Raw genomic sequence first — 11685 nt, 5'->3', positions numbered from 1 at the left:
GTGAGAGGCTAGACTGGAGAAAAGAGAGGAGAGGGGAGAGAAGGGAGGGGAGGGAGGAAAAAAGGAAGGGAGGGAAGGAAAGAGGGAAGGGATAGAGGGAGGGAGGGAAGAGGGAGGGAAGGAAAAGGGAAGGAGGGAGTAGGGAGGGAGGAAGGGAGGAAGAGAGGGGAGAAGAGAAGAAACATTGGAAGCACTGATTGGTTTCCTCCAGCATGCACCTCATCTGGAGACCTAACCCACAACCTAGGTATGTGCCCTGAAAGGGAAAGGAAACTGCGACATTTCGGTGTACAAGATGCTGCTGCAACGAACTGAGCCACAATGGCCAGGGCGAGTATTCCCTCTCTTAGTGAATCTTTCCCCTCAGCATATAAACATACTGAGAAATCTCATTAACAAACATGTAACAAAAAAGAAAAAAAAAAAGACAATAAAATAACAGCAGCAAAATAATCTAAACTCCAAAACAAAATATCTTAATTATAACCTTTCTCTATATCAATATATTTTAATTTACAACCAAAATTCTGTAGGGAATAACATGAAGTCTAAACTTCTGCATCCTAGCTTCTAACTTTCCATTCACCCCTAAGTCTACTGCAATTTATCTTGCATTAATAGAATTACACCGAAACAGCTCATACAAAAGTCACTGATGATCTTTCACTTGACCTATTTTATCCTCTTTTAATTTTTCAGTTGGGTGTCGATGTCATTTTATAAAAATTGGAATACCTTTGGCTTTCAATTTCAGAAACCTCAATTAAAAAGGGAGTAAGGGAATTATAAGGGAATTTTATTATCTCACATAACCTACCCACACTCCTTAACAAGATGCCCAATATATGGCATCTCCATTAGCTGTTAATCACCGGTACATAAATCAAGGACACTGTTGCTTTTCACTTTTAATTTTACCATGGTTGGACATGTTGGAAATCAAGGTTGTGTGTGTGTAAACAAGAGCAAAATTGTACATGCCAACGTCTATTCAGAGGAAGTTTCTCCCCATGAATCTTTCTCAGACTGTGGGATCTCAGGGGGAAGGCAAAGGTGGGTGGGAAGAGATTAACCAAAGAACTTGTATACATATATGCATAATCCATGGGCACAGGCAACAGTGAAGGCCAGGGGTGGGAGGGGGGGGGGGCGCAGGGGCAGGGGCAGGCTGGAAGGTGTCAATGGGGAAAATGAGGGGCATATGTAATACTTTCAACAATAAATATCTTTTTTAAAAGTCTAAAAAATTTTCCCAGACATCTTTTCATGGCCTCTAATAATACAGATTACATACTCACCTATAAATGGCTCAAAGACAAGGAAGAAAAGATACCCATATTCTTTAAGGGTTCCTAAATAGAGAAAGTTCTATTTGTCCATAGGACCCATGCCTACCTATAAATTAACCAGTTTCACTAAGAAACAGACCACCATGTGGACCCAGAATAATCAGCATTTACCCGGTTCATGTAGAAAAGGGATGCCAAAGTTCTGCCAGGAAAGGGGGGGGGGGGGGGGCGGGGGGGAATGTTTGTTGGGTGGATAACCAATGATGCCATCTGTATACTTTTTACTGGATTTTCTGCTTCCAGTAAAATTGTCTAGGCCTCCCATCTTCTGCTTATCCCTTAAATATTCATATTGGTAGAGTTGTTCAGGGTCCTTCTCCAGTCATTTTCTTCTTCCCAATTCTTCACTCACACTTTTGGGTCTGTCTACCAACTGTATCTCTTGACATAGGAACCTATTTTTCTGCAAGAGATAATATATCTGTGCTTGAACTGCTATCAGCCTGAATAGACAAGAGAGCAAACCTAATTACCCCTCTGCAAACACGCACGTGCGCGCACTCATGCACACTCTCATATGCAGACATATTCACAGGCATACATACTCGCACAAACATGCACACAATGACACAGATACAGACATGAACTCTTTCCAAATTTTTACTTTTTTGGAGCATCTGCTGAATATACTCAGCATAACCATAGAAGTATTCTCTTCATGCTGTCACACACAGACACAAACACAGACACAGTACAATGTCCATATTTATCTCAAGTGTTTTCCTTCTGGGGCTCATTTATACGTCTTCATATGCCACAGCCCATCATTTAAATAATGGATATTCTCAATGCCAATCCCTTTGTTCACTTTCTCAATATCTTCCGCAGACATCTTCATAACTCCAACACACAGGGCATGCTGTTTTCCTTCTGCCATGATTGCAACCACCGTATCCACTGCAGCAGGGTAAAGCTTGGCTCCAGGAGAGGTTAGGCCTGGACACATGATATTTGCTCCACTGAGCACAAATTTGATGGCTCCTTTATCAACTTGCTGTCGTGGCAGGATAAATGGGTATTTGTGTAGTAGCCTTAGCGTTGGATAAAAAGGCCCTTCTCTTTGTCGAAAAAATAATAACTCTCCGTTTACGGTAAGGATTTCTATATGTTCGTGGCACCGCACTATTTTAACCGGATCTTTCTTAGGCATGATTTGATTAAGCCATGGTTCAATGCCTGGAAACTGTTCTATCAACTGGTTCTTAATACCCTTAATAACTGACGTTTTCAACTGGATGCAGTTGGACACGTTTTCTTTCTCGTCAAATTTCTTGAACATGATCCAAGGTGGCGGGGGCGACAGTCGGAAAGGGCCCGAAAGAGGAAAGAACAGAATTCACGAGGATCGGTAGAGGCGCTTACCGGAGGAAGGCCGGCAGAGACGGTCGCGGCTGCTGTCGTGAACCGGAAGAGAACGTGCTTTACAGCTCACCGTCGACCCTACTTTACGGCTTGCCGTAAAACCGACTTCCTTTCCTCCTGAGGCCGTCGTGCTTTCTACGGCTGCTTTGGTCGGTGGATTCCCCGCCAAAGTGTTTGGTAACTGGGCGGCTTGAGAGGGAAGGCGAGTTAGAGCGATGCTTCTCGTTTCGGTCTCTGTGTTTTGTTTATATTATTGGGAACCCGAATAACCCATCCAGTTACCCGCGCCAGAAACCACGGGACGCCTCCCGGCTGACACGCCTCTCCTCATACGTCACTACTAGGGGTCGAGACCTGTCTGTGTTCCTCTTCCGCGTAGCTCACAATCTTCCTCTGCCGTCGCGCTGTGTGACGTCATGGCGCTCAAGTCCGTGTAATTGCACGCCTTCCTGCCCGTCACCGCTGAAGGCGACCTTGTCCCTTCTGAGCTCTTAACCGCCTGCACTCGGAGTGGAGGGTTTGTCGCTTTGCGGCCAGAAAGGATGCAAATGTTGTTGGGTTCCAATAGTTTTAAGCAAATCCAAACTCATTTTATGGCCCAGTACACGGTCCGTCTTGGTGAGTGTTCCCGGTGCTCCTGAAAAGAAGATGCAGCTTTGTTTGGTTTCAGCGCTCTGTACAGGCCGGTATTGCGCTCTTGGGGGAGAAAGTTGTTCAGGTGTTCTTTTTCCTTACTGATTTGCTACCTGCTATCTGTTATCAGTTACTGACCAGCATATTGAGATTATGATTATGGTTCTATTTGTCCTTTAGCTTAGCTCTATCAGCTTTGGAGTCATGTCTTTTGAAGCTCCATTTATTAGGTGCCTACCCTTTTAAGATTAATTGATTTTATCCATATTGATTTTACTTATTATCCTAAGAAGGGAGAGGTCCACGAGAGCAGGAATTGTGTATTTTATCTCTGTATTCTTTCACCTAGCACAAGATCTGTTTCATAATAAATACCATGTACACACTGAGTGCCTGATACATGCATAAAATAATACTTCCTCTTCCCCAGGATCTGACCCCTTCTTTCCCTGACAGTGCTATATAAAAAGAATAAAGGCAAATGCTTGCTATCTGGACACTTCTCCCCAGTAAACATGCTTAACCTGGGGAGTGTACTGCAGCAGGAATTAAAACAAGTGCTGGATATATAGTGGAAAGATAACATGTCCCCATTCTTGTGAGCTCACAGCACATGAGGATGTCATGTGTTATCGCGCCATTCTCAAGGCAAAAATCTGTATTAGTCTAGGTTCTCTATCTATGTGTGTGTGTGTTAATTATAAGAAATTGGCTCACAATTATGGAGGCTGAGAAGCCCCAATATTAACACTCAAGCTGGAGACTCAAGAGAGCCAGTGGTGTCATTCTGAGTCCAAAGGCTTGAGAATTAGGAGAGCTAATGGTGTAAATTCTAGGCTGAGTCCAGAAAAAGACCAATGTCCCCCTTCAAAAGCCATCAGGCAGAAGGAATATCTTCTAACTAGGGAAAGTTGGCGAATTTTTTGTATTCAGGCCTTCAAATGGTTGGATGATACCTGTCCACATTAGAGAGGGCAGTCTGCTTTACTCTACCAATTAATATGTGAACCTCAGCCAGAAACACCCAAATAATGTTTGACCAAATATTCAGACCAGCTACGTTGACACAAAAAAATAACCATCACGAAGGTACACCATTTTAAACGATGCAGCATAGAGTGGGGTGTTTGTGTGTGTGACCCTAGAATCCAGGAAAGACTCCTGCTCCATCACTTAGAATCCTGAGAGCTGCTGAACTTGTCTGTTTCAGTTTATTCATCATGAATGTGTGATTAACAACAATACCTATCTCCTGGGGGTGAGGGTGAGAATTGCTTTAATTAATATTCAGAACAATTGGGTTTTTAATATTCACATAGCTGTTATTAAATTAACATAAAAACGGTTTTGTGAATATTTAAAAAATCTCTTCACACAGGAGAAAGTAAAACTGGCTTTAGACTTGAGCTTTCCTATTTGTGGCTGAGTTTCTGATCTGCCTTCCTGAGATTTCACTCTAGGTTCTCTATCTACCTGTATGTGTGTATATATATTAATTATAAGAAATTCAGTCATTTGAACCTGTGAAGAGTCACACCTTTCCAGATATATCTCTGATTATTTTACAAGCAGCTAACCTTGCTTGTTACATATGAGTTTTTTGTGCTTACCTCTTATGGGGTGATTCTTTTCTTTTGTTCTTAGGGCTTTTCCCGTTGTTCTTATGTATGAATTTAGTACCTAGCTTGAAGTACTACACTATATATTAGAAGGATTATTTTCAACTAATAAGTAACTATTTTTAATCATACAATTATTTTCCTCAATTGTATTTCCTAAATAAATAAATCCATCTCTACAGTCACAAAATATTTTCCAAGCTTAGGTGAAGCACATTCTAAATACAGGTATTAGTTTATAATTTGCCAATTTTCTCTGTATCCATCTATAAATAATCAACAATAAAGGAATTATTTTAAAATGATGTCTATAAAAACAATTAGCCCTGCATTTTTTTAACTTCTCAAAGAAATATAAAACTATTTTTTTCACATTGCTTCAATTTATGAACTATTTTTGGAAATTCAAAATATTATTTGTATATTGTGAAAATAGCCTCACAGTATTCAAAATGTTTTTATGTCTTCTACCTCATTGCTCAGTTCCACAGGTAACTCTTCTAAGTTTCTCATCTACTCCAAAAATCTAAAATTTGAAGCAGGATTCACTTACCTGGGTTGCATTAATAGTTTCAAATGTTTCCCCTAATACAGCTTTGTCTGCATTTTGAGAAATGACCATTAGATGGCAGGAGAACCAAATTGAAGTCCACATGTGGTTCCCAAGGTTGAAGTTCTACACTATGTATTACTAGGCATACTAAGCATATAGATGGGTAGTTAGACTATCCATCTATAGGCTTAGTATAGACTGGTGTGTGTGTGTGTCTGTGAGTGTGTGTGTGTGAATAGCCAGGAGAATCAGCCCCACATGGGAAGAGTGGGCAGGGGCCCCTGGGATCTTAGGTATTCTCATAGCCAAAGCAACCTCATGGGAGGATTAATCCCAGGACTAGAAGGTCGGAACCCTCTCTTCCCATATGGACACCCACCTCTCACTCTAGACCGATTCTTACCTTTCCTGGTCTCAGTTTCATGATTATCCACTGAGGACTGTACAGGGAACCACATGAGCCCAGCTCAAAGTGGACCTGGCCCCTGGGTGAGAGTGACGGCACATTCAGGGGCACATTGTGGCTTTCCTTTACATGTAGACTTGAGCAGAGCGTCCAGCCTCATGTCCATGGGGGGGCACACACAGGTCTTGTGAAATGCCACCTCATGATATGCACAATGTACCAATGGTCTCCAGCCTGGCCAGTACCACTGGACCTCAGTGGCCACTGCTCTGAGAACCTACAACCTCAGGAACCCCACTGCATTGCATTATCCCACTCCAGCCAGTTGGGCCAGAGGCCTGGGGACATGAGAGTTGTGGAACAGCCCCTGTCCCACTGTCCTTGTTCCCAGACACTACATGAGGGGCCAGTTCTGAGCATGACTAGGACAGGAGTCCTAGAGGAGGCAGTAGACACTGAGTCCTGGCGGGAAGAAATTCAGGCTGCCCTTCCCCCTCCTCCTTTTTGCCCCCTCCCTGTTTCCTCTGGCAGGAGCCCAGGACGAGTTCCTGTCTGTCCCTGATTGATGTAATGGGGCAAGAGGGAGTCCTGGGATTAGGTGATACCAAAATGAGAGCAGAGTAAGAATTTGGAGTAATTACTGCTATTAGAGAACCCTATGAGATTGGTGAGTCCACCCCATTTTAGAGATGAGTAGTGGTACCGACTTCTGTGCATGGGCCATAAATTTTCAGTCGTACTGTACATGTTCGCCCGCACATGGTATTTTGTAGAAGAGCCACACTCAAGGGGCCCAAGAGCCACATGTGGCTCGCGAGCCTCCATTTGCCGACCACTGGGCTAGAGTGACATACCAAAATGAGTATTATATTGCCTTGTGTGGACGAAAGGAGCCATATGCTAACCTGATAAGCTTAGGGGGGACCTGAGTGGCAGTCTTGCAAACTCAGAGACCTAAAATAACCACAAAAGATGGTCTGAAAATTAAATATTTTAACTTCAAACAGGTTATAGTGGATAGTCATGTCCTAGGCTAATATTTTTCCTGACAAAGATCAACTTAGATCTTTCGCGAGCCCATTTGTCTTTTTGCCTCTAAGATAACATATCTGTGAGATGTCTGGGTAACTTGTAACTTCCTTTTTTTTCCCAGAGCCCCTGGGCACAACCAAATGTGTTGGGCGCCAGGGCAAATGCCTCAAATTACTTCATTATCATGTTAATTGTTCCTGTACCCACCTAAGTATTTGTCCATCATTCTACTTTTTATCCAATACCAGGGGTTTCCCACCGCTTTGCTTTATCCCACCTCCTTAATCCATCTCCAAAGAATTTCATGTAACCCACCTATGTCCCTCCTTTGATTGCAATGTATAAATACAAATGTAACCCGCAATATATAAATACAAATGTAATTCTTCGGAGCATTATCTCAGTTCCTTGAGGTTCTGCTTCCCGACATATGTCGACAGTTTGGCTCAAATAAACTCACAAAAATTCGCCAAAACCGGTTTGGCTCTGTGGATAGAGCGGACTGAAAGGTCCCAGGTTCAATTCCGGTCAAGGGCATGTACATTGGTTGCGGGTACATCCCCAGCAGGGGGTGTGGAGGAGGCAGCTGGTTGATGTTTCTCTCTCATTGACATTTCTAGCTCTCTATCCCTCTTCCTTCCTCTCTGTGGAAAATCAATAAAATATATATTTTTTTAAAAACTCACAAAAATTTTTTACATGTTTCAATGTCATTGTTTTTACAATGTTTCAATGTTTACACTTCAAAATTGAGAGACCACTAAGGTTGTGCCTTTTCTGGTGGGAGGAGGGGCCTGGTGCAGCAATGTATCTTTCATTTTGGAAGGGGTTAGCTTGACATGCCCTAGACTACCAACCCTTAGACATGTTCAAGGTCATCCCTGATGCTCAACCTTGATGTGCTTTCCTGAGAGGAAGGGGTTTGTGCCTGGAAGAAGAGGGAGCAGGCAGGCAGCCAGGCCATTTCCCCCATCTGTCCCGGATAGCAGACCCACTGTTCTGCTCAAAAGCTAGGTTATGGGGCAAGAAAGACAGGGGCCTGGATGGGGCCAAGACCAGGGCAACAGCCCCACAATGAATAGTCTGTATTGGGTAGCCTTATAAATATAACTTGGTAGAATTCTGCAGGCATTTCTTCTGGATACATTCCTAGGTTCAGCACTGCTAGGTAAAGATTGCACCTTTGTACCTGTGGGACTTTATGCACTCTCCCAGAGATAACTGTCCTTTCACAGTTCTCTCCAGGGGATCTGGTGGGGCCTCTGCTTCCTCACATTGTCCCCAAAGTTGGTTATCACCTGACATGAAAACTGCTAGTGATGGTGACATGCTATCTAGCAGTGTGTGTCCTCAGCAGGGAGGTGGGTATTCTGGAACATAGGCCATGTGCCCTGCTTCTTGTTTGCACTGCATGTTTCTTTTCTGGACCTCTTTAAAACTGATTTCTGAGAGTTTCCATTTGTCTTTCCACTGGGGATGTTCTTTTTGTTTCAGATGGCCACCAAAGCTGGCGAGCACAGCAGCAGTGGTGGGAGCTTCTCCTGCCTCTGTGGCAATGCTAAGGCCATCCTCCCAGGGCTCCCGGACTACGAGAGGGCACAGCCCAGGTGCCTGTGCATGAATTTCATGCACCGGGCCTCTAAGTATATATAAAGGCTTCAGTTTTCACATATAATCTTTTTTTTTTTTTTTTTTTTTTTTAATCTGGGATTTCTCTTTTAAATAAAAAGTGCTATTTTGAATTTTAAGAAAAGCAAAATGAGTCCTTAAAATATGTGGGCATACTTAAAAGGCCACATTGTATGATAATCCAGACTAGGTAAAGAAACAGGCAAAACAGGTTAGCAGTTGCTGGGGGCTAAGAGAAGGCAGTGATCACTGGGTGTGGGCTTTCCTCTCGGGGAGATGAAAACAGATAGTGGGGCTGGCTGCACAGCATAGGGAAGTACTTAATGCCTCTAAATTGCAGTTTAAAATGACTAAAAGGTTACATAATACTGAATCTAAATTTTAACAAGATGGGTTTTTTTTAAGAATTTGAAAAGAAAAATGAAAAAAAAACAAAAAGTGGTACCACCAGAGGGGAGAGGAGGTCAGCCGTGGTGCCAGGTATAGCTCAGGAGCTGGCGTGGAGGGAGGTGAACACGTACAGCTCCTGTTCCTCATGTGGGAAGACAGGCTGCTCTGGGCTGCTTCTGGAGCAGTCTCGAGTTCTGGAATTGCTCTGCCACTGGAGGCAGCATTGAATCTAATGACAGTAGTGCCTCCAGCTCTATGCGGGCTTGGGTCCTGTAGTTATACAGCTGGATCTGGCTCTGGAGATGCTACAGGAACTGATGCTGGAGCCAAAGCCACTCTGGAGATGGTGCTGGAGCTGCAAGAGGAGGAGAGGTCACCTGCATGCCTCTCCAAAGACAGAACATAACCCAGGATTTTCCAGAAAAGGACGTCTTCCCAGGCTGAGTCCTCCTAATGGGTGGTCTGAGGCCACTCTGCTCCTGTCCCTACACCAACCTCTGGCAGCTCTCCCTGAGTAGCCCCAACATCAACCCTTCCCCTATGCTCACCTTTCCACCTCACCCTATGGCTCTGCCTCAGTGGGCTCCTGGTCACCCAGCTGGGTCAAAAGAAAGGAGGCACGGAGCTCCAGGTCTGGGCTGGGCATGCTGAGCTGCATATCAGTCAGAAACTGGCTTAGGCCAGTGAGGTCCACATCCTCCAGAGGCTGCCCCCCACTGGCCTCAGCCCCAAATGTCCCTCACCAGGGAGACAGGAGCCCTCTCTCTTGACCAAAAACCCACTCCTTTAGCTTGTTCCTGGGGTCTGTCATCCTTCTGACGATTAGGGCAGAGAAGAGAAGGCCAGCAAGGTGTCACATTGAACATCCCGTGTCCTCTACCTGCTGTGATGTCCAGTGACACTGGCTGATGCCCCAACTGGAGTGGAAGCAAGGGAGGGTAGGGATTTTAGTCTGCTCCATTCATTGAGCTATGCCAAATGTCTAGAAAAAAGCCTGCACAGAGTAGGCACTTACTAGATTTATTGTTAATGTGTGGGATCCCTTAACACGACCCGCATGGTTCAGGGCCCACTCAGGGTCCGGTTTCTGGAGAAGGCCGCACACTAAAATGAAGAAAGAGACTGGAAAAGAGTTAATTTGGGAAAATGGGGGCCAGGCGGGAAGTCTACCTCTAGTGGGAAGACTAACCACTCCCTGGCCTTTTACCATTCCTTTTATTGAGATTCTGAAACAAAGACATCTCTTAGGCGGGAAGTTCCAACAACAGAAAATCAACTTACATTTACATATGATTAACAAATTACAGTTGCCTCAAGCACCACTATCTCAACTAGACAATGAGTTAATAGCTCTGACCATTCAGATCCATCAATCTCGGCTAGCTCTTTTTACATTTTATCTCCAGTGACAATGTTAGGTTTCTGTTGCCCGCATTAATGGAATTAATCTCAGATATCTGAGTGTACCTGGCATTAATGGAATTAATCTCAGATATCTGAGTGTATCTGAGGCCCCTCAGCAAGTCCCTAAGAGTCCTTTCTCTGGCTACACCAGCACAAGGGACCGCCCAGATAGAATGTGACACCTCCTTTACAAATGGGAAGCAGCTTGTCCCAGGCCACAAAATAAGGAAGGCTTGAGGCAGAGAGCTTCATGGGGAAGAGAAAAATCATAAATAAAACCACAGTCCTTAGCAGCCCTTTCCACAGAGCCAGGCACAACAGGGTCAGCGCTCTCCATCCCTTATCCCACTCAGTCCCTGACAATAGCCCTCTGAGTTTGGTCCTCACAGTACCCCGGTTTCCACACAAAGTGAGGCTCAGAGAGATGAAGTGACATTCTCAAGACACTCAGCTAGGTGCTGTAGTGGGGGAGAAGCACCCACCTTTTCCACAGCAGGTGTGACCTGTTGGGTGCTGGAGAAGTTTCAGGAGATAGACCAGGAGGCAGGACACAGTAGTCTGCTCTGGAAGACAGACACGGGGTACTTTACCAGCTTTTGCAGTGTGTCTGCCTGCATGGTCCCCACCCTGCAAGTCTCATCCAGGTTCAGGGACAACTTATTTTCTTTTTTTAAAAATATATTTTATTGATTTTTTTTTTTTTTTACAGAGAGGAAGGGAAAAGGAGAGTTAGAAACATCGATGAGAGAAACGCCGATCAGCTGCCTCCTGCACACTTCCTCTGGGATGTGCCCACAACCAAGGTACATGCCCTTGACCGGAATCGAACTTGGGACCTTTCAGTCCACAGGCTGACGCTCTATCCACTGAACCAAACCGGCTTCAGCGGGACAACTTATTTTCACGCTGGAGTGAGACAAAAGAGGGGCGACGGATCAAACAATATAAACAGTACCAGATGCAAAAATATTTGAGGCCATATTGTGAAGTAAAAGCAGTCTATAAAGAATGTTCTGATATTCCCACAAATAAGTAATTTTGTGAGGGGTTTTTTCAGAGTAACTGAATAGATCAATTAGAGGATCTCACAGCCCTCTCCCGCCTCTGAGCTGCTCACATAATCAAGGAGATGGAGGCCAATAATTAAAGGTATCAGGTGTTCAGAGGCAGGGCCACGCCCAGAATGACTGACCCCTTCCCTGCCCCAGTTACTCCAGCGAGCCCAGTGGGCACAGCCAGTCCCCCTGGTGGTCAGCCCCAGCACTGCAGCAGCAGGCTGGAGACAACAAAACACACTATTGGTCGGAG

At 44.5% G+C, this 11685-nt stretch overlaps 1 protein-coding gene across 1 annotated transcript; it reads right to left on the bottom strand.

Annotated features, from left to right (window-relative positions):
- Window positions 1-1933: 1933 nt before the first annotated feature.
- LOC311625272 (malignant T-cell-amplified sequence 1-like) lies at window positions 1934-3035 on the bottom strand. The gene has a single exon (XM_084889364.1). It carries the CDS (start codon window positions 2626-2628, stop codon window positions 2083-2085), a length of 546 nt encoding a protein of 181 aa, XP_084745490.1. The 5' UTR covers window positions 2629-3035; the 3' UTR covers window positions 1934-2082.
- Between the last annotated feature and the right edge of the window lie 8650 nt (window positions 3036-11685).

The sequence above is a fragment of the Pipistrellus hanaki genome (genome assembly GCF_964339955.1).
Source record: "Pipistrellus hanaki genome assembly, chromosome: 1".
Classification (NCBI taxonomy): Eukaryota; Metazoa; Chordata; class Mammalia; order Chiroptera; family Vespertilionidae; genus Pipistrellus; species Pipistrellus hanaki.
The sequence above is the reverse complement of the archived record's forward strand: the minus strand, read 5'-3'. Positions and strand labels throughout refer to the sequence as shown.

What these genes read in the sequence shown, in the direction of transcription:
- LOC311625272 (XM_084889364.1), bottom strand. Translation starts at nt 2,628, where the DNA reads ATGTTCAAGAAATTTGACGAGAAAGAAAACGTGTCCAACTGCATCCAG.